The sequence below is a fragment of the Crocuta crocuta genome, unplaced genomic scaffold, assembly GCF_008692635.1.
Source record: "Crocuta crocuta isolate KB4526 unplaced genomic scaffold, BGI_CrCroc_1.0 scaffold149, whole genome shotgun sequence".
Lineage (NCBI taxonomy): Eukaryota > Metazoa > Chordata > Mammalia > Carnivora > Hyaenidae > Crocuta > Crocuta crocuta.
In genome coordinates this window covers 2,979,619-3,001,304 of record NW_027551561.1, presented here as the reverse complement: position 1 = coordinate 3,001,304, position 21,686 = coordinate 2,979,619, and the positions used below count along the sequence as shown (strand labels likewise).

The 21,686-nt window shown below is 53.1% G+C and overlaps 1 protein-coding gene and 1 long non-coding RNA gene across 2 annotated transcripts in view; one reads left to right on the top strand and one right to left on the bottom strand.

The window, feature by feature from the left end:
- ABR (ABR activator of RhoGEF and GTPase) overlaps positions 1-21,686 on the top strand; it is a 186,533-nt gene that overhangs the window by 123,154 nt on the left and 41,693 nt on the right. The window contains 8 exon segments of the mRNA XM_077749651.1: positions 4,060-4,167; positions 7,015-7,075; positions 12,046-12,098; positions 12,653-12,793; positions 14,513-14,634; positions 16,381-16,546; positions 20,937-21,059; positions 21,370-21,445. Coding sequence (XP_077605777.1) covers positions 4,060-4,167; positions 7,015-7,075; positions 12,046-12,098; positions 12,653-12,793; positions 14,513-14,634; positions 16,381-16,546; positions 20,937-21,059; positions 21,370-21,445 — 850 coding nt within the window.
- LOC144219822 (uncharacterized) lies at positions 1,062-1,941 on the bottom strand. Its single transcript, XR_013331503.1, has 2 exons — positions 1,831-1,941; positions 1,062-1,340 (listed from the first exon to the last, which is right to left on the bottom strand). It is a non-coding gene; the product is annotated as an uncharacterized LOC144219822 (long non-coding RNA).

Below are 21,686 nucleotides of genomic sequence, written 5' to 3'. Positions count from 1 at the left end.
ACCTCTGTCTCAGTGGGTGCTGCCTCCATCCCAGCCTCCAGCCATCCATGACTCCCTTGGCCTTGGCCTTGGCATCTCCTCGCCCCACCACCTTCCCCGTCCGCATCCCTCCCTGCATCCCAAGGAGTCCACTTGACTGCTCACAGCAGGGGTGTCTGGGTGGCTCAGTTAGGCGTCTGACTTTGGCTCAGGTCATGATCTCACAGGTTGTGGGTTCAAGCCCCACCTCGGGCTCTGTGCTGATGGCTCAGAGCCTGGAGCCTGCTTCTGATTCCATTTGTGTGAGACTCTCTCTCTCTCTCTCTCTCTAAAAATAAATTGGGGAGCCTGGGTAGCTCAGTTGGCTAAGCAGCTGACTTTGGCTCAGGTCATGATCTCGCAGTTCGTGGGTTCGAGCCCCGCGTCGGGCTCTGTGCTGACTGCCAGCTCAGAGCCTGGAGCCTATTTCGGTCTGTGACTCCCTCTCTCTCTGACACTCCCCTGCTCACGCTGTCTCTCTCTCTCTCTCTCTCTCTCCTAGAAATAAATAAAACATTAAAAAAAATTAAAAAATAATAAAACATTTTTAAAAATTAATAAATAAAGCTCACAGCAGCCTTCTTCTCCCCACCCTCTCTGGTGCCCTCATCTCATTAGTGGCTCCTGCTTCTAGCAGCCAGTACTCCCCTCCCCAGCAGCCTCCCACCCTTACCTCTTGGCAGGAGAGAGTTCTCTGAATTCCTCACCAGACCTCACATCTCTCCCCCTTGCCCATTGGATAGATAAATGCCAGGCTCTGAGAAACGGCTTCTGAGACCCTTCGCCTGCTGGCCTCTGTCCACCCGCGGCCTCTGGCTGCTGCCTCCCCCATCCTGGTGCCCCCGACACTGAACTTTCTATTCTTAGTTCAGGCAGCAGACACTCTTAACCTTGCAGCTCTAGCTGCCTGAAATGTCCTTCCCCATCTGTTCCCAGCTTAGAACGGCCTCTTTGGAGAAACTTTACTCAGACCTTAGAACACAGCCCCCGTGCTTATCCCCTCAGTGAACACTGTAACTGCCTGACTCCCCAAAACCATAAGCTCTGAGAGAACAGACTGTATTTGTTTCATCATCATTAGACCCCAGAACCAGCCCGGTGCTTGATACATAAGTGAATGAATGAGTGCACCGTGACCTTGACCACTGGGACTAGGGCATTGAGGGAGACATCACAGGGCCTGAGGTCTGTGTCCGGAGAGGCCAGCAGTGTTGTAGGGACAAGCATAGCTTCTAGAGCCACAACTGAGTTTGAATCCTGGCTCTGCCACAGATTGAACCCGTGACTTTGTGTTCAATGTCTTGGTGACTCAGCTTCCTCATCTGTAAAAAAAAGAGGATAATAATAGTATTTACCCCATTGAATTGTTGTGAGGACTACGTGAGTTAATACCTGAAAAGTGCTTGGAACGGGGCCTGGAACATAATAAATTAGGAAATACTCAAGAGTTAGCCATTAGCATTATTGTTATTACCATTACCATTGTCATTGTTGTTATTCTTAGCAAGAGCACCGCAGACACTGGTATTGCACGGGAGCCCCACGCTCGCTCCTGGCTCCGGCGGCCCCAGGTGCCTGCCCTGAGTCAGGGCTGGTGAATACCCACTCATCACTCCCGACCTGGTCCCAGGAGCCTGAGCTGATCGGCTTGGGAGGGCATGAGAGCTAACCAGAGTTGGGGTGAGGCGTAGGCCAGAGCAGAGTGGACTGTCCCAGTTTATCCTTGTCACTTGGACCCTGCTGTCACGAGGGTCCCCCCCATTCTGGTCTCACCCCCCACAGGCCCGGGCTGTGATTTGCTTCCCCACCTACCCTCCTCCAACATTGTGAACTGCTCTCTGAGGCCCCCGGAGCTGCAGGCTTGGGAGGGCTGGGGCAGTCCGGGCATCTGGAGGCAGTTTATTTTCAGCTGGTCTCCATTACTGAGAGAAGGGAATTAGCATCTCTGCTGTTTGTTTTATGAGCTCACCCCAGTGCCAAGCTGCTGTTTCCAGGCAACCTCCACTTCCCACTTAATGGCCCTGGCAGGCTGGGCCTTGGGCTCTACAGACAAGGGCATGCCATGGAGATGGCAGTGCCTGGGATGGTCAGTGACCCCCTACACACAGGCCTTCTGCCCAGGTGGCTCCTGCTTTGACTCCCCTCCTGCTGCTCCCTGAGGCAGTGAGATGGGAGGCTAGTGTTCCGACCTGGGCAGCCAGCCTTTGTCGTTCTTGCGGAAAAGGGGGGACAAGGAGAGCACATACCTGGAAGAAGAATAGCAATGACTTTTGCTTCAGCCTAGGAAGCAGCTGTCTAGCACCTGCCCCGTAGCTTGGGACACCAGTGGGCTGATCCTCCCCTTAGAGAAGGAACTGAGCTCCGTCCCTTCCTGCCCTTCCCCCAAGATTTTTCTTGTTTTGCGAAGTCTGGCCTGTCTGGGGCTGAGACCTGCACAGCTCTGGCCTCGGCTTCTCTGCAGGCATCCCAGCCCTCACCTTCCGCTCTGGCTTTCCGGGCCTGCACCTGCCGGCTCCCACCTGCCCTGCCGCTCTGGGATCTTGAGCACAAGGACTCTGGCAGAGAGCAGAGCGGTGCAGGATGGGCTCAAGGGCAGCCCACTGTCCCCAGCACCCCAGCGGGATCCCCCCGAGGGAGCCCCGTAGCAGCTGAACCTCCTTGCTACTTCATTGAAAAATATTTAAAGCAGAAACGCTATAGAAGAATGTAGCAAACAACTATGCACTCATCTCCCAGAATTAACAGATGTTAAGCTCTGAAGATATACAGAAAGGCTTTTTAATCAAGAAAACAAAGCATTACAGATGAAGGCTCTTTCTCTCTCTCCCCTTCCCTTGCCCTTTTGCTCAACCTAGAGGCAGCTACTGGAATGAATTTGGTGCGTAGCCTTCTGGGCTGTAAGTTTGTGTTTTTATTAGGGATCTGTATCTCCTTATGGCATTACGTGTCTTTTTAAAATGTATATATTTTACAGTTCAGTCAACATTTGTTTTGGAACTTGTCAGTGTTACTACACAGAGATCTAGTTCATTCATTTCAACTGCAACGTATGTGTATGGATCCCCTTTTCTGTGAGCATTTGTTACCAGTCTTTGCATAGGAGGAAGAGTGAAGCAGTGAATACCCTTACTCACGCTTCCTTGGGTGCGCACATAGGCAAGCTTCTCTAGAGCAGTGCTTCTGGTAGAAATATAATGTGAGCCATATATGTAACTTAAAATTTTCTAGTAGCCCGGTTCTTTAAAGTGAAAACACACAGGGGTGTCTGGGTGGCTTAGTCGGTTAAGCGTCCAACTTCGGCTCGGGTCATGGTCTCGTGGTTTGTGAGTTTGAGCCCCGCATAGGGCTCTGGGCTGACAGCTCGGAGCCTGGAGCCTGATTTGGATTTTGTGTCTCCCTCTCTCTCTGCCCTCCCCCCATTCTTTCTCTCTCTCCCTCTCTGTCAAAAATAAACATTTAAAAAATTAAAAAGATTTAATTTTTAAGTCATCTCTACACCTTACATGGGGCTCCAACCCACAACCCTGAGATCAAGAGTTGGATGCTTCACAACTGAGCCAGTCAGGCGCTTGGGGACTGCACCTTTAAATGCTGTGCCTTATACTCAGCATGGGGAGTGGGGGTACTGAACAGGCCACATGTGCCCTCCCTGCTCCAGCTAATTCCAGGCTCTGAAAGACACGTGGGGCATTAAGGGGCTTCAAACACTGGGAGACCTTGATGATGCTAAATAAAGCCGCATGCTGTGGAGTTTCTAGCATGCCAACAAAGGCCCTGCCCTGCTCCCCCCAGCCCCCAGTACCCTCTTGTTAACCTTATTGGCTGAGCTGGTTTCCATGGAAACAGTCAGGTTCAAAGGGATACTGTAGTATGTACATCCTGCCTTTTCCCCTCTGTTCCCACGTAGCCCTTTGGAGCTAAGTCCGAGGTGCTGAGTGCTAAGGAAGCTCCAGGTGCCCTGCTTACGCTTTCATCCATTCATTAATCCTCTCTCCCATCCCACTCCTCCTCTCCTCTCTCTCTCCTCTCTTCTCCCTGCAGGCCAGCCAGCTTGGTGTGTACAAAGCGTTTGTGGATAACTATAAAGTCGCTCTGGAGACCGCTGAGAAGTGCAGCCAGTCCAACAATCAATTCCAGAAGATCTCGGAGGTGGGCAGCTCCCTGTACAGCCCCTGCTTCAGCTAGGAGCCTTCCAGCCTTCTGGCCTGTTGCCAGTTAGGGAAATGGTTCCCCTGAGGGTAACACTTAGACTGACATTTGCTTTCTCGCACTTGATATTTTCCGTCTTAATATAAGAATAACGATTTGTTTGATTTTGTTATTCTACTTAGGCTATTCTGTATTAGAACAGAAGAGGCAAGAAAGAAAAAAGGCAGTATTTTCCTAACACGGTGGTGACCTTGAGCAAGTCACTTACCTTCCTTGGCCTTGTTTTTCCTCTTCTGTCCAGTGAGGTATCTGGATATTTCAGCTCATCCCAAAATTACTTGATAAGAACCACCAGGGGCGCTGTTTAAAATGCAGATCTTCAGACATCTTCCCTGGTGCTTCAATTCCGAGGGCTTGGGGTGGGACCCAGGAGTCTGTATTTTTAACAAGCTTCCTGGGTGATTTTTATAAACAAGAAGATTTGAAGAGGTCTAGACTAGGTGGGGTTTTTAAAAAAAAATTTAATGTTTATCTATTTTTGAGAGACAGAAGAGAGTGTAGCGGAGGGGCAGAGAGAGAGGGAGACACAGAATCCAAAGCAGGCTCCAGGCTCTGAGCCGTCAGCACAGAGCCCGATGTGGGGCTCAAACTCACGAACCGTGAGATCACGACCTGACCCAAAGTTGGATGCTCAACTGACTGAGCCACCCAGGTGCCCCCCCAAGGTGGTGTTTTAAGATCCTTGCAATCCCACAATAGAGAGGGGGCCAGGCCCATTTATGTGGGGACACATATTTCCCTCTGGCTGGAAATAGGCCTGTCCCGCTGCTGCAGCTAAGCCTTCCTCCCATGCTGCTCCGGAGGGCAGAGATATGGTGTTGTCTACCATTGACACCTCTCGCTGGGAAGTGGCAGAGAGGAGCTAGCATATCCTTCAGGAGCACAGCCCAGCTCATCCCTTTAGTTAGAAGGAGCTCAGCGAGACCCCCGAGCTGCTGGCCTCGTAACCACAGCCCCAGCTCCAGGTCTGGGACAGGAGAACCTAGAACCTCCAGGTCCAGGGACAGGGGGCTCCTGCAGTTTTGGAAATCCTGCCTACGAGCCTCTCTGGACTCTTCGCTTTCCGCTCTCAGTGCTGATGCTAGGAATGTTGGTGATATGTAGGATCGTGTATGTGAGACTCCTGGGGTTATTATGGGTTATCCTCTGGTTTGGAATTAGCTGAGAGGAAGCACAAGGGTTGGGCAGATGGAGATGAAAACGTCAGCTTGATTACTAGTAAAAGCCAGATTGGAAAAATGTGGACTTGGATCTGCGGCCACATTGGGCTTGCTAATACTTCCCCTCCACAATTAAATGCATCTACTGGGGACGGAAGCAGGGAGCTAAGCTCAGTTTCTTCTCCCAGACCCAGCCATCAGGTGAGTCACCCTCTGCCTGGGAGGAGCTGGGTGGGGAAGTCTCTCTGCATGGAGTCACAAGGCTGGAGGAATGGCGCTTCCCCTTATCACTCCCAGCGCTCCCTGGGAACAAACTGGATCCCTCTGGTCTGTGTTCAAGGCTGCCTGGGGTCCTGTACGGTCCAGAGAGTGGTGAGTCCCCTCTTAGCCTGGGCTGACTGCCCATTCTCAGTGGTGGACACCGACCCCCGCACCCCTCCCCAGGTCTCTCGCGAAGCCGGCAGGCCCCTTGGCCTGCCGCCAGGCGGCTTCTCACCCTGACACTTCCACTAATTACTGCAATCAGGCCCTTCTCTGCAGCAGGAGCGATTTCATACCTCTAGGCTACGCTGAAGGGGGGCATAGAGAGAAGTTTCCTGAAGCTGGGAATCCAGTCCCCAGCCAGAGACCGCCTTGTGGAGCTGAGTGACCCCCTTCTCCCCACCCCCACGCTCCTTCCCCAGGGGTTTTCTCTGTCTAGAAACAGCTTGAGGCAGGAGTAGGAAATGCGGAGCTCCCCACTTCCAGGCAGAGCAGGCAACATCACCTGGGTTTCTGACCTTGGCCTCAGCCCACCCTGGCCTCCCTGACACCCCACTCGGAGGGCCCCTTGTGCACTCAGCCCTGCAAGTGGGGATTGCATTACAGCTCCAGTTACAGGCAATACTGGTCTGTTGCCAAGGGCTAGAGCAGGGACCTCTCTCTCTAAAGGCAGATAAAAGATGATCGGATGGATAAGCCATCCCCGGAGTCTGTCTCCAGCCCTCACTTTGGGTCACTTTGCATGGGGTCCAGGAGGGGTATTGCCTCTTCCTTGCTTACAGGTTCCTCTCTGAAACCAGCACAGGCACCGGTGGGTGGGGAGTGGCAGGGAGGGTTGGGGGCTGGGTGAGTCCCTCTTAATCTGGGTAGNTTATCTCCTTGTCTCCATCGATCCTTAGATCCTTACTTATCTCCAGGGCCGCTCGTGCCCCAAGGTGTCCCAAGGTGCCGGCACTCCTAGTGCTTGTCCTCTCAAATCCCACGTCCCCTGGGCTGATGTGTACACCCCTATACGTGGCTGCTGCTGGGGGAACCCTGGCCAGGGGCAGGGGGGAGGGTCCGGTTCTTGTCACCACCCATTCTCTGGAATGCCCTCAGAGTCACCAGGGAGGGGCTTTAGGGGGTGTGTCTGAGGAGCACCATTGTCACAGACCTCTCTGGTACCTGGAGCCCCTCCTCCTTGCCTACACCCAGCCTTAGGACCCCACTGGCTCGGGAGACCATGGGTGTGGCACAGGGAGTCCGGAGTCAGTGAGGCAGGGGGAGACCCTCCTCTTGCACCCTGGGTTTCAGAGCCCTTCTTCTTGCTATGCCTCCAGTGGGGGATGGGGAGGCCACGGAGTGATTCCTCCCCTCTGTTTGGCAGGAGCTCAAAGTGAAAGGTCCCAAGGACTCCAAGGACAGCCACACGTCAGTCACTATGGAAGGTACTCTGGGGAACGGGCTGGGTAGCAGTCACCTTCCTTTGTCTGTCTTTGTGGACTACGGTGGCCAGCTCGTGTGAGCATGTGCGTGCGAGCGTGCGAGTGTGTGTGGTGCACGAACGGGAAGAATCCAGCCTCTGTCCCTAGGCAGCCGGCCAGCTACAAACGTGCTCCTCCTTAGGATGCCAGCAGGCAGCTCGCTCCCCTCCGCCTCCCCCTCCTCCCCCGCCCCCCTCNCTCCACGCACGCCTCCTGCCCGCCCCTCCCCCTTGTTGGAAGAGCACTCTGAAGCGGCTGCTTGATTCAGGCTGTGCAGCAGCAGCCTGCAAGGTGGCTGAGTGGCCAGGCTGCTGATGGGAGCCACCGAGCGATGGCCGCAAGCTCCTGCTGCTGGGACGGAGGCTGCCATGGAAATTCTCCTCATCATTCGCTTCTGCTGTAACTGCACCTATGGTAACCCAGGCCCCTCTCCCGGGAGGCGACGTGGCTTCCCTCCTCTGGGGGCTGGCTGGAGCGGGGCTTACGTGTGGCTGCCACGGTTTGGGGGCAGCAGGGAAGGGAGTGGGTGCGAATGGGAATGGCCAGATCTGGGCTTACCCCTGTTCTGGCCCGCTTCCAGCCTGGAGTTGAAATCTGGGGCTGTGCGGGGCAGGGTGGCTCGGAAATGGAAGGACCAGACTGGAAGCATCCCAGCACCCCTGTCCTGTGGATCGGTGGGGAATTGGGGGCTTAGCTTGAGAGGCTGCGAGCAACTTCCTGGAGATGCTGTTAAGGAGAGAAAGTGGCCGGGCCGTGCCTGCAGGCGTGGCAACCCTGGGACTGGAGGGGTCCGGCAGGGGACCGTCAAAGAGTGGCATGTGGTCTGGACAGCAGTGACTCGGGCCAGGAGGACCCCACTGGGGGGACAAGTGGGGAGTTTCTTTGTTTCCGGAGAGAAGAGAGGTGGTTTAGCCGCTGGGGTATTGTGTGCTGAGAGCGCACATGCTGCCTTAGCGACGTTCTCTCCTCAGAACAGCCGCGATGGGAGGCTGTGGATGCAGGGGGGAGAGCAGGGAGAGCAGGAAGGAATTGGGTTGCTCCTAGGGTGGGGGGGGCATTTCTAGCCCCTGGAGACCCCCAAGCTGAGGTCTCAACACTTGGCATATGGCAGTAGGAGAGGGGGCGTGGCAGGCTGCTGCCTGGTGAAGGTCACACACCCGCTGGTCCATGGAAGGGACGCAGAGCATCCTCTTTGCAGCTCCCTCAGCAAGGGGTCCTGGGACAGGCACGTGCTGTCGGCCAGGCTCTTGATCGGAGGAGGCGGGAGCAGGTCTGGCCAAGGAAGCGTCGGGGAGCCGTGGACGCTGCTCTCAGAGGCAAGAAGTGCCTTTGGGATGACCCGGGCTGCCTTTGTCAAGGAAGGGGTGAGGAGGGAGGCTCAAGTGTGGCCTCCAGGCCGGTGCCCTGGGCCCCTGTGTGTTGGAGTGGCAGGCAGCTGGTTTTAGGACCTCCTTCTCTCAGGCGTTTTGTCTCTGCACCCTCTCAGTCACTTTGCCTTCACATCTCCGTGGTAACCTGGAGCTCCTTGTGGAAGGCTGAATGGAGGAGGGTGGCAGTTTGATGGAGGAGAAATGAGAGGTTTCCTGGGCTCTTTCTCAGAGGCCGCTGTGCTGGAGAGGCCGTCGTCCGCTCCCCTCCCTTCTCAGGCCATCCTGGGTCGAGGCTCGCTCTTGATGGAGGAACCCCTGAGGTTAGCCCCCTCTCCAGCTACCCCAGCAGGACCGCTGTGGGGACTCCAGTCAGGGGGCAAGAGCGGCCCTGTGCCCCCACCCGAATCGGCTCAGATTCCAACAGGCTGGGGTCAAGAGGAGGGATGGACTTGAAATTGCCTTGTTTGAAGATCAGAGGAGAAGGGCTCTTTTGGGTTTGGCCTAGGAGTGGGTCAGGTCTCAACTCTGCCTCCTTACAAAGGAAACAGGGTCAGCCCTTTGCTTCCTCTTCCCTCCCCAAAAGGGAATTGAGTCTTAGTGAAACAGACCTGGGACTGGAGTTCAGGGTGTTTTTTTGTTTGGTTGGTTGGGTGTTTGTTTTTTGTTTTTTTTTGGGTTTTTTTTGGCCCCTGCGATGCGGTCTTTGAAGTCAGCTTCAAAGTGGGGAGGGAGGAGAGAATGAGCCCTTAACCAACCACACCGTTTAGAATCTTCTCAGCACCCCCAAGGGACCCTGGGTTCCAGGGGGAGATTCTGCACTTGGGGCTCACTCTGGCCTAATGGTTTATTTGCTGTGTACCCACCCACTCTGCATGTCTCTGTGCCATTTGCTGTGGGGGATGCAAAAGGAAGTTGTGTGTAACCCAGGCCCCCGAGGAGGGGCCTCACCTTGGTAACAAAAAAGAGGCCAGCTTACCCACTCCTTCCTGGTAAATCTTTCCAAGAATCCTCCCGAGGGTCACTGAGCTTTCACAGATGCTGCCCTCCCGTACTTTGATAGCTCAAAGCCAGACACATGGGTAGACAGACCTACATTCAAAACCCAGCTACCGTTTGCAATGTTGTTATTATCAGCAAGTTACATAACTTTTCTGCGCCTTAGAGAAGTTTCCTCATCTGTAAAATGGGGCTAGTGATAATCGCTTGTCTTTTTAATCAGAGAAAACAGTGTGTGTAAGAGAGTGCCACTGGACACAGAGTAAGTACCCAGCAGACTACAGGGAGGCCAGCTTGCTCGTGTCAGTGGTCTGACCTTTAGGCACTGTGAGTTTCGTTTGCAAAAGTCATCGGGGAAGCCTTCCTGGAGGAGGTGGGGAGATAGGCATTGTAACTGGTGAATGGTGTCTGTCCCAGGAACAAGAATGGCATGGTGAGGAGAAGGGAGAGTAGGGAAGCGGGGCAGGAAGGGCACTAGAACAGGTAAAGGGGGAAGGGTGGGCTCTCTACCCTGCATTGTCAGGGGAGGCTGGTGTGCAGGGGCCGTGGGGAGCACGAGCAGAACGTCGGGATTGTTCTTCCTCCCCTTCTTCCCTCCGTATCTGACTGTGGCCCCAGGACCCTCTTCTGCACTCCCCTCTTCCCGCTTTTCCTCCCCTCTCCCCCCACCCAGACACTCATTCCACAACCCCAATCACGTAAACTTGAGGTGACCTCAGATGTATTAATAGCCCCTCTGAAACCCAACCCGCCATTTGTGCATAGTCAGAAACCTCTTCCCGCTGGGACCTGAGAGGGACAGAGGGAGCTGACGCCGCAGTATCAGCTTTCCCCGGGCTGGAAGTCCAGAGCCCACCCTGGCAGGTGGCCACTGAACTTGCACTTTCTCTTTGAGTCTTGGGGGTGATTTCCCCCCTGAAGACGAGCTAAGCCACAGGTGGGTACTGTACATAGTGTCCATACAGGGTCCCCCCCCACAGGCTGGTAACTGGGCTGTACCCTCACTATCCCAGGATGCCCCCAGCCTGGTCCTGTTCATTTAGGCTCCAATCCACCATGGGGAGGGTCTCTAGCAATTGCTAAGTTAATAAAGGCCTAAAATAAGTCATGGGAAGTATGTTTGCATAAAGCAGTGGTTTTCAACCATTGGTACATATCAGAATCAGCAAAGGAACTTTTTCAAAATGCTAATAGCCAGGTTCCACCCAGCAGAGATTGGGATTTAGCTGATGAGGTGGGGAGAGTGGAGCAGGCAGCTGTTTCTTTTAAGAGCTCCCCCAGTGATTCTAAAGGGCAGCCAAGCGAAGACTGCAGATAAGGCTCATGGCACACCACGGGGACCGTATCCTCTCCATAGCCAGCAGATCGTTTCCCAAAGCGTCCGCTTAGCGGCACATGGGGTATTTATAACTACAGGGGACTCTTTGGTTCGGGGGCTAGCTAGGGCATGAGTGTCAGCTCTGGGACAGTCACAGCCAGCCTCCTGCCTCTTCTTGCCCCAGGGGCAGAAGGACAGAGGCGTCCAGGTGGACAGAGGCACCTCTGTTGGGGGGATGAGGCGCAGCTGCTCGTAGGAAGCTTTGTTTGGAAGCGTGGTCAGCCAGCTGCTGCCTCCACCTGTCCCTGCTGGATCCCAGCTTTCCTCATTTGTCCTGGTCGGCCACGGGGTGTGGTGAATGGGGGCCCTGCCAAGCTAGCATTTCCCCAGCCTCTTCAGGACTCCGAGGGACCCCACCTGAATTCCTTCGGGAAATCTTTGCCCCCTCAGCTGCCACTTGGTCGAAAGCAGAGCCTTTGTGTGGAGAGCTGGCCTGCCTTCCTAGCCCCCAGCCTGTCCTGTGTGGTTGGAGTTTGAGGGCATGGAGGGGGTCTTCTCATGGGGGTGAGGCTGACCATGTGGGTCAGAACAAAGCCTGCCTTTCCCAGCTGGCCTTGGACCATATAAGAATGATTGGGTGTGGGGAATGGCCTTCCCTGGAAAAACAGCATGTCTCTGTCCCACATTTTGGGGTGCTAGAGCTCTGTGGGGTAAGCTGTACGGCGCAGGGTTGAGGTATAGCTGTACGATGCAGAGTGTACGATGCAGGGTTGAGGTATAGCTATACGGCGCAGGGCTGAGGTATAGCTGCATGACACAGGGTTGAGGTATAGCTGTATGATGAAGCGTGTACAATGCAGGGTTGAGGTATAGCTGTACAGCGCAGGGTTGAGGTATAGCTGTGTGGCACAGGGTTGAGGTATAGCTGTATGGCACGGGGTTGAGGGTGTAGAGAGGATCTTCACCCGCTCAGAGCCTGGTCAGACCAGGACAGGCCTGCGGCATGGCCCTTAAGAAGTCACGTCTGGTGGGGGATGAGACGAGGCAGGTGCGAGGGGCGGGCTGCCGGGGCTGCATGTCTGCCTGTTGGTGTCTGGCCTGCCCTGCCTGGGACAGAGTGGAGCCGCGGCTTCCTGCACACGGGTGTCCGGGTGGGGACGTGGGTGGGGGGACAAGGCTCACCTGTAAGGTGTCGAGCTGCTCCCTGCATGTCATCTGACCTGTCTCCCTCTCCCTGCCTTTGCCAACAGCTCTGCTCTACAAGCCCATTGACCGAGTCACCAGGAGTACCCTGGTCCTACATGTGAGTGTCGGCCCCCTGGATGGGCAGGGAGGGGTTAGGAGTTGAGTAGAGGGCTGAACCCAGGGTGGCGAGCACTGGAGTCTCTGAGAACAGCCCACCTGGGGAGCCGGGCAGAGAGTCCCTGGGTCCTGATGTACCTGCCTGACCTGTGGTCACTGTGCCAGTGGAGGGAGGGCCTAAATATAGCTTGGCTACAAGCTTGACATTTGGCCAAATGCTCCAGGGGAGGCAGGCCCTTCCTGCCTCCCCATCCCTTGCCTAATGGACTCCAGGGTCCTTGGAGCAGCTATGGGGTGGGTAGAGGGGGTCTCTCCTAGCTGCTTGGTAAGATGAGACTCCACTGGCTCACTCTGCAGGGGGAAGAGGGATGACTAAACTGGTAGCAAAGGGGTGCCACTGCTCTGACCCCTGCCACTCTGACCCTGATTTTTAGTTCAGATTTTGCAGGCATGACCCGATGAGAGCGTGGGTCCCTTAGCAACCCCCCTTGGGATTCCTTTGGTGATGGTTGAGCCCCAGCACTGCCGCCCCTGACTCACCCTACCCCTCCCCAGGACCTGCTGAAGCACACACCTGCGGACCACCCAGACTACCCGCTGCTCCAGGATGCCCTCCGCATCTCCCAGAACTTTCTGTCCAGCATCAATGAGGACATTGACCCTCGCCGGACTGCCGTCACAACCCCCAAGGGAGAGGTGAGCTCAGGACCCGGCCCAGCCTCTCTCCAGGGCTGAGAAGGGTGCAGCAGACCACATCCCCTATCCCTGCCCTCTTGCACAGGAGAGCGGGCATTCTGCCTCTCCAAGCCTCGTCTCCCATGCCCAGCCGAGAAAAGATCTTCAGGCCCTGGGAGCTTTAAGTTTGGTGTCTTGTTAATCTTTAAAATAATCCACTGAGGTCTGGAGAGTCTCTGCAGATCTGACACAAGGTCTCTTGGCCATAAGTGCTGGAACTGGATTCTCTAGCTGGGGTTCTCTCTCTGGAAGCCTCCTACACCGTCCCCCGTACCAGGGAGACCGGGGCTCTGGCTGTCACAGCACTGCATGCACACGTCCACTGTGGGCAGTGTGATGTCCTCAGGGTGCCCTGGAAGATAATGGCTCAGCCTGAGGGAGCCTGGGGAGTCGAGAGAGCAGGAGCTCTGAGCTGCCTGTTATCAGCCTGCATGAATAGGAAGGAGGGCAGGAGCTAGGGAGCGAGCCCAACAGCAAGAAAGTCTGGAACGAGAGGTGGCTAAGGCCATCAGGTTGCTGGAATGTCCCAGTTGGGCGCCTACATGTAGTACAGCAGCACCAGTCCCTCGGGGGCCCTTCTTGGTGGAAGGGTGGGGGTATCCCAGAGAGGGTAAGCAATTTGAAGAATCGAAGGGACGGTGAACCCATGTGGGTCAGCAGTGAGGCCCTTATACAGTGCTACCTGTCCAGGGGAGGCAATTAATTGGCATTTAGGAGTGAAGTCTGGCTGAGTGTGTGCTCCTTTGTTATATCTACGAGCCTCTAGTGTTCCCTGGGGAGGGAAGTAATGAGGGACAGGGTCTGGAGCATGACTAACAGGGCACAGAGAGCTGTCCTGTGCGCAATTCCCAGCTCTGGTTTGCAAACCCTGGAGTGTCACTGGCTTGTTCGCCTCGAGGATAGCTGAAAGCTCTCCAGTGGGGCTAGAGCACTATCAGTTTCAGGTCTTTTTAACTGTATACTTTGACTATGCCCCATGTAGGTCACACGGTGTATAATACAGAGACAGCTGGGACAGTTGGTGATAGCCCCAGAGAAACCCACTGGTTCTGAGGATGTCAGGGAGGAGTCTGGAAGTTCTGCATGGAGCAAAATGCTCTCAACTATCCAGACCCCAGGTTAGAGATGGCACAGCCCCGCTCAAGGGAGACCAGCATCTCCCGTCCACCTGAGGGCGGCTGTAGATTCCACTCAGAAGTGGCAGACATGGACCCAACAGGTCTGTGGGTCAAGGTCGAACTGAAACAAGATCACCTTCTTAGTCAGGGGTTGGGGGAGATCCCGGGCCTGAGGGTGGGAGGTGTTCATGTCCCAATGTGGAAGAACCAAGTCATTCTGTACTAGGGTCTATGCATGTGAGGGCTATTGGCAGCTGGGAGAAAATATAAAGCTACCATTTATTGAGCACATACTATGTGCCAGGCATTGGGCCATTTGACATATACCGTATTGGTGAATCCTACTTTACAGGACAGACTTCATTACCCCCATCTTGCAGATGGTAAGACTGAGACTCAGGTCAGGGAACTTGCCTAAGATCACAGCCAGAAAGCCTGTGTCTGTGGGACCTTACCCACCAGGTACCACGGCCCCTCCCAGCTGGATGGTGCCCCCAGAGAAGGCTGGGCCCTGGGCTGACTTCCCCTGAGTAGGTGGGTGTGGGTGTGCCATCTTCCTCAGACGCGGCAGCTGGTGAAGGACGGCTTCCTGGTGGAAGTGTCGGAGAGCTCCCGGAAGCTGCGGCACGTCTTCCTCTTTACAGATGTCCTACTGTGTGCCAAGCTCAAGAAGACATCCGCAGGGTGAGTCCAGGGGACAAGGCGAGAGGGAGCTAGACTGTGTCCCCTGAGGACACTCCCCCCACACCAACGGGGGCAATCCACATTTATTTTTTTTTCCTTTTAACAAACACATTAATTAATTTTATTTGACTAGATATCCTTTTTCTAAAAATAAATCCTGGTTTTAATTATAAAGATAATACAACCAAATTACAGGGGGAAAAGCCCATCACCCACCCGAACATAAGCATCCGTCTCCTGCTGCTATATTTCCTTCCCATTTTTTAAAACCTTCTCATGTTTTTTCATGTACTTGTAATCAGAGTGAATGCCCAATTTTGGTTGCTGCTTTTTCCATTTCACGTCATAAGCATTTTCCCCGTTGCTGCCTAATCTTCATAATCATCCTTTTACTTTTTCTGCATGATGTTACAAGTGGATATGCCATAATTTACTTAAGCATTCTCCTTTTATTAGACAGCTCTAAATTTTCGCTAACTGCAATTTGGTGAATATTCATTAAATCTGCTGTCATTATTGAGTGCTTATCCATGCCAGGTGCCATGACAAACACTTTGACTCTATTATTTCCAATCTTCCCCAAAACTCCACCAAGGAGGTATTATTATCCTCATCTCACAGATGAGAGAAAAGACTTAGAAAAGTTAAATCAGGAGAGTCCAGGTGGCTCAGTGGGTTAGGCTTTCGACTCTTGATTTCGGCTCAGATCATGATCCCAGGGTTGTAGGATCGAGCCCCACGTCAGGCTCCGTGCTGAGTGTGGAGCCCACTTTGTATTCTTTCTCCCTCTCTCCCCTGCTCACGTGTGAGCTCTCTCTCTCTCTCTCCTAAAATAAAAAAAGAAGGAAAAATCAGTTGGCCAAAGTCGCACAACTAGAGCTAGAGAAGATGGGATCTGAACCTTAATCAGACCTGAAAGCCACTTTCCACCTCCATCTCCACACCCAGTGACACGAGTCCACCCTGTGTCATGAGCAGAAGAGGTTATGCAGTGCCAGTTCCCACGTTCTTGCACCCCCACTTCCTTATCTCCTACTGTGTGCCCAGGACACTACCTCACAGTCTGGGGGAGGCCGGCCTTAGGCTCACTGCAGCACTAAGGGGCCAGCATGAGAGGTGCAAACCCAAACCCTGAGGGGAGTGGGAGAAGGAGAGGTTATTACGCGCTTCAGTTCCCTGGAACCGGGTCACAGATGAGATCATTCGAAAGCAGAGATGGCAGTCATAAGCAAAGATGCCTAGTCTTTAGTCCTTTGCCTGTGACAGACATTACTAATGAACCACGGCACTATTTCCCACTGGGCGTGGATGTGGCTTTATAATCTTCTCCCCAGTACCCCACGTGACCTCTGTTGATCAGAGTTGGCATTAAAGCTAATATGTGTGAATACACCTCTAGCCCAAAGGATAACGAACATGAGCTAAGTATAGATAGGCTTGGGGGAGGGAAGAGTGGAATGGGGAATAGTAAAGTGTTAGAGGGTTGAGATATTTAAAAACATCTGTCATACCGGGCCTGAAGATTGGCAAGGCCAAGGTCCAGAGCCCCCACCGCCACCTGACCCTAGAACCCGACTGTCATTTCTCGACACTTGGGTTTTCTGATCAGACTCCTCAAGGACACGGATCATTCTTGCCTGTGACAGGTGATCAGCACATCCCTTTCGGGTGCCTTTGGATGCTAGCAGTTCAGGCTGGAAGAGCCGAGTTGCCTCTGGCTCAGGTCTTCCTCCGGCTTGCTTGCAGGAAGCACCAGCAATATGACTGCAAGTGGTACATCCCCCTGGCCGACCTAGTGTTTCCATCCCCGGAGGAGTCTGAGGCCAGCCCCCAGGTGCATCCCTTCCCTGACCATGAGCTGGAAGACATGAAAATGAAGATCTCTGCCCTCAAGAGTGAAATCCAGAAGGAGGTGAGTTGAACCTGGCATCCGAGCTAAGGTAGGGAGGGTGGCCCTTTTCCTTGTGGCCCTTTGAGGAGGGGAAGTTGTAGAAGGGAAGAATCTGATAAGGGAGGCGGGGTGAAAGGGTAGGAGGCCTCAAGTACGTGCTCAGGGAGAGACTGGCTGTGGCAGAATAGCACTGAGCGGATGGAGGGAAGGCCAAGAAGTCAGTGCTCAGAATTTACTGGGGATAGTCATAGGAAGTTTCCTAGTGTAGAAAAGCGCTGTAGAAGAGAGAAGCGAGAGAAGAAGGCCTTCTTAAGGAAAAGCAGGATGCATGCAGGAGAAGGGGCCTGAGAGGCCTTTCGGTTCAGTGGGTTAAGTGTCTGACTCTTGACTTCAGCTCAGGTCATGATCTCACAGTTCATGGGATCGAGCCCCACATTGAGTACCATGCTCACTGCATGGAGCCTGCTTCTCTCTCTCTCTCTCTCTCTCTCTCTCTCTCTCTCTCTCTCTATCTCTCTCTCCCCTCCGACCCCCACCCCGGTAAAAATAAATAAGGGGCTTCTGGTGGCTCAGTTGGTTAAGTGTCTGACTTTGGCCTAGGTCATGATCTCACGGTTCATGAGTTTGAGCCCTACATTGGGCTCTGTGCTGACAGCTCAGAGNCTCTCTCTCTCTCTCTCTCTCTCTCTCTCTCTCTCTCTCTCTCTCTCTCCCCCCTCCGACCCCCACCCCGGTAAAAATAAATGGACTTCTGGTGGCTCAGTTGGTTAAGTGTCTGACTTTGGCCTAGGTCATGATCTCACGGTTCATGAGTTTGAGCCCTACATTGGGCTCTGTGCTGACAGCTCAGAGCCTGGAGCCTGCATCAGATTCTATTTCTCTCTCTTTCTCTACCCCTTCCTCTCTCATGCTCTGTCTCTGTCTCTCTCAAAAATAAATAAACATTAAAAAACTTTTGGGAGGAGTGCCTGGATGGCTCAGTCAGTTAAGTGTCCTACTTCAGCTCAGGTCATGATCTCGCTGTTTGTGAGTTTAAGCCCCACATTGGGTTCTGTCCTGACAGAGTGTGGAGCCTGCTTCAGATTCTGTGTCTCCCTCTCTCCCTGCCCCTTCCTCACTCATGCTCTGTCTCTACCTCTCAAAAGTAAACATTGAAAAAAAATTTTTTTAATTAAAATAAAAACTAAAAATGCATAGAAGCTTGTGCTCTAGCCTAGAACTGAAATTCTTAACATACTCACGTGGAATATATATACACATTTATCATGCATTAAGCCTCAAACCTCAAATTAAAAAAAAAAAATTTTTTTAAGTAAGCTCTACACCCAGCATGGGGCTTGAACTCCCAACCCCAAGATTAAGAGTCATATGCTTTGGCAATTGAGCTATCCAGGTACCCCTAAAAACAATTGATGGCCTACTGGTCATGTTCATAGACCACAGTGCGGCAAAATTAGAAATCAACAAATAGAATACAGTTAAGTATATGCCTAGAAAATTAAAACTTTCAAGATAAAGAGGAAGTCAAAATGGAAACTACAAAGTGTTTAGAAGTGCATGTAAATGAAAGCACTCATATCAAACCCTGTGGATGTGGCCAAAGCACTTGTTAGAGGAAAATGTATAGCCTTCAATTCATCTATTTGAAAACAGTGGCTGGAGGAAAGTCCCTCTAGGAGGAACCTTCCTGTGAATGTCACAAAGGGCACGAAGAAGCTTAGATGGCTGGTCTGGGTTCCCTTCTTCACCCATCGAGTTGGTTTAGGCCTCACCTCCCTGGGAGTCTTCCCTGAACCGCAGTCTGGGTTAGGTGCTTTGCTTTCCGGTTCCTGGTGTTTGCCCCTTTGTTTTGCTTTATTGGTCTGGAATCATAATTGCACTGGCTGCTTTCTCTTTTCCCCACTTGAATTGGAACTCTAGCCAGGGCACTGTTTTCTTCAGTTCTGTGTCCCTAGGACTTAGCAGAGAAAAGATGCTTCATAGACAGTTATTGAGAAGTCCATGACCAGATGGCTTCTAAGTACACTTTCAGCCTAGACATCTGTCTTTGAAAGAGAGGAAGACCACAGTGATGGCCCCAGGGGTCTGGGTCAGAGGGATGACCTAGGACTGGGGGTCTGATGCGGTCACGTCTCCCCGGAAAGGGCACAGGTGTCCTCCTCCTGAATGACCATGCCCCATCCTGGGGCATCCTGGTCCTGGTTGCCGGTGGACTTTGTCCCCTCCTTCCTGCACCACGTGCACCCATGTGGCCTCTGCTCAGTCGAAGGTACACTTGCTGAGCTCCACTGGCCACTGCCTGCCAGGGTGTGGCAGACACCTCACGGAGCTCCTTATCCTGCCTGTTACTGACCTCAGCATGTGACCCAATATGAGGAGAGTCCCTGGGGCGGCACATTGTTGTTTCCTGAGTCACAGAAGCAGTGATTTATTTTTTTAATAAGACTTTTTTAAAACTTGTTTTTGTTCTAATCACCAACGTAAATCGGCTTATTGTAACAAGAAATACAATACTGAAGTGTACAAAGTGTAACAGATTAGCACCCCCCCCCATTGTCAACAGTTTGAGGTGTGTTCTTCTAGACTCTTCTATGCTTACACTGGTGTGTCATATGTTTTTTGTAATGACACCGGACTACAATGTTTTACGACTTAAGCTTTTCACTTAATGGTGTGTCTTAGAGCTTTTTGGAGCTAGCAGATTCTTTTTAACAGCTGCATCCTATTCTTCTAACGTTTACTTACTTATTTTTGAGAGAGTGCTAGAGTGCAAGGGAGGGGCAGAGAGAATCCCAAACAGGCTCCATACTGTCAGCTGTAAGTGCAGAGCCCCACTCGGGGGTCGAACTCATGAACCATGAGATCACGACCTGAGCTGAAATCAAGAGTCGGACGCTTAACCAACCGAGCCACCCAGGCGCCCCAGCTGCGTGCTATTGTATTCTGTCGCTTGAGTGCACAAGGACGTATGTGCTATTTTACTCTCAACAGGCAGGATTGTAGTAAACCTGACCGCATTCCTATTTCTGTCTGGTCGATTCCTTACAAGTGGGATGGCTGGGGCAGAGGGCTCACGCCAACTGCTGCATCTACCCCTGAGAAGGTTGCATCGGATTATGTCCCCTCCCACCCCTCTGCCCAGGCAGTGTGTGAGAGTCACTGTTCCCCCCATACTGTCACAACACTGGCTGTGCGCTGTTGTCTGCCATTTCACTGGTCTAGTGGGTAAGAAAATGCCATAGAGACGAATTCTAGCTGAGGAGCCTGAGGGTGGCGCCAGAATGGAAATGTGGAGCATAACCTCAGTTAGTAAGATAGAAGGGATCCTTCGTGAAATCCGAACTTGAGAAGCTGGAGAAGAGGGCACAGGCTGAGACGTAATGGCTTGTTAAAGCACAGGGAATAGTACCGTGCAGCTGAGGTGGAGGGTGCAGAGTCAGGGTGGGGCGTGGAGGGATATTCGTCTGGGCATGGAGGCCAGAGTCCAACCCTGGGAGGCCCCGAGCATCAGCCCAGTGGTTGGGGCTTTTTGCTGAAGGTGTCTGAAGTTTTTAAGCAGGGTATCTTTTTTTTTTTTTAAGGTTTATTTATTTTTGAGAGACAGAGCATATGCAGGGGAGGGGCAGGGAGAGAGAAGGAGACACAGAATCAGAAGCAGGCTTCAGACTCTGAGCTCTCAGCACAGAGCAGGAAGCAGGGCTTGAACCCACAAACTATGAGATCATGACCTGAGCCAAAGTCAGACAGCCAACCAACTGAGCCACCCAGGCGCCCCTTAAGCAGGCTATCCTGATGGTGCCCAGGACCTGATTTCTAGAAGTGACTGAGTGATGACGCAGAGGGGCTAATGGCACCGAAAGAAGATTCTTGACCCTTAGAGCTTCCAAGAGGAGGGGCACATCGTACCACACAGGGCCACAGGGGAAGCATCAGGGTTGGCCAGGATGCTGAAGGTGCCTGGGGGGAGCATGGCTCAGAGCCTGTATCGTGTTTCCCACAAGGAGGGAAAGCAGGGCAGGGGCAACTGATTAGGACTGAGAGTTTGAAAAATGTCAGCAGGCTCTGGGCGGTCGGGCGGTCTCCAGCCGTCTGCTACCTGGCCCTGGTTGTTTCGGGCAGAGGACTATTGGCTTGGTGAGTGGGAGTTAGATTAAGGAGGTCTTAGAGGTACGAACTCAGGGCTGGTTGGCTTGTACATGGAAGGTATGCACACAGAAGAGTCATCTACTATCTTAGGGATCAGCTTGCCCTTGGGGGGTAGTGTTCCCCCTGGCCAGCTAGGCCCCCCAGGATCTCAAAGCATCATAAAGTATAAAAAAGAATAAGACACGATTAATGCACAAGGGAATGTGGTGCTTAGAGATGCTGAGTGAGGAGTGGAGTGTGTGAGGGAAACCATCTGTGCTGTNAGAAAGCCAACAAAGGACAGAGCCGGGCCATCGAACGCCTGAAAAAGAAGATGTTTGAGAATGAGTTCTTGCTGCTGCTCAACTCCCCCACGATCCCGTTTCGGATCCACAATCGGAATGGAAAGGTCAGGGAGGGGTGGGGACGGGACAGAAGCAGCGCCTTTCCTTGGTCCAGGGCTGCCCATTGTTTAGGGCTCCCGTAGGTGACCTGTGGGAATCAGGCACTTAGGCGGGATTCCCAAGGAGGGTGCAACAACTCCCAGCTGGTGTGGAGCGAGTGCCCCCTGCTGGCCATCACTGGCACTGCCACTTCTGTCACTGGGCTTCCAGGAAAGGAGGCTGTCCCAGCGGCCACCTTCTCCAAGCCTAGGGGTGCCTGGGTAAGGAATATGCTTGGACACATGGTCACCCCACTGAATTCTCATCTCTCTTCAGAGCTACCTGTTCCTACTGTCCTCGGACTATGAGAGGTCAGAGTGGAGAGAAGCAATTCAGAAGCTACAGAAGAAGGGTAAAGTCCTGCCCTACTTGATAGTGCTCTGACCGTATCCATAGCAACAGTGGCCTTTTGCATTTCCACGTGCTTTCATGTCCAGGGTCTCCTCTTTGGCCCTCACAGTCACTCTGTAAGGTGCCAGGGCAGGTGGCACCTAATTGATGTTACTGACCACTTGAGGCCCAAAGAATTTAAGTGATTTGTTTAAGGCACACCAGGAATTAGCGGTAGGACTGGACTCAGGGCCCAGGCTTGT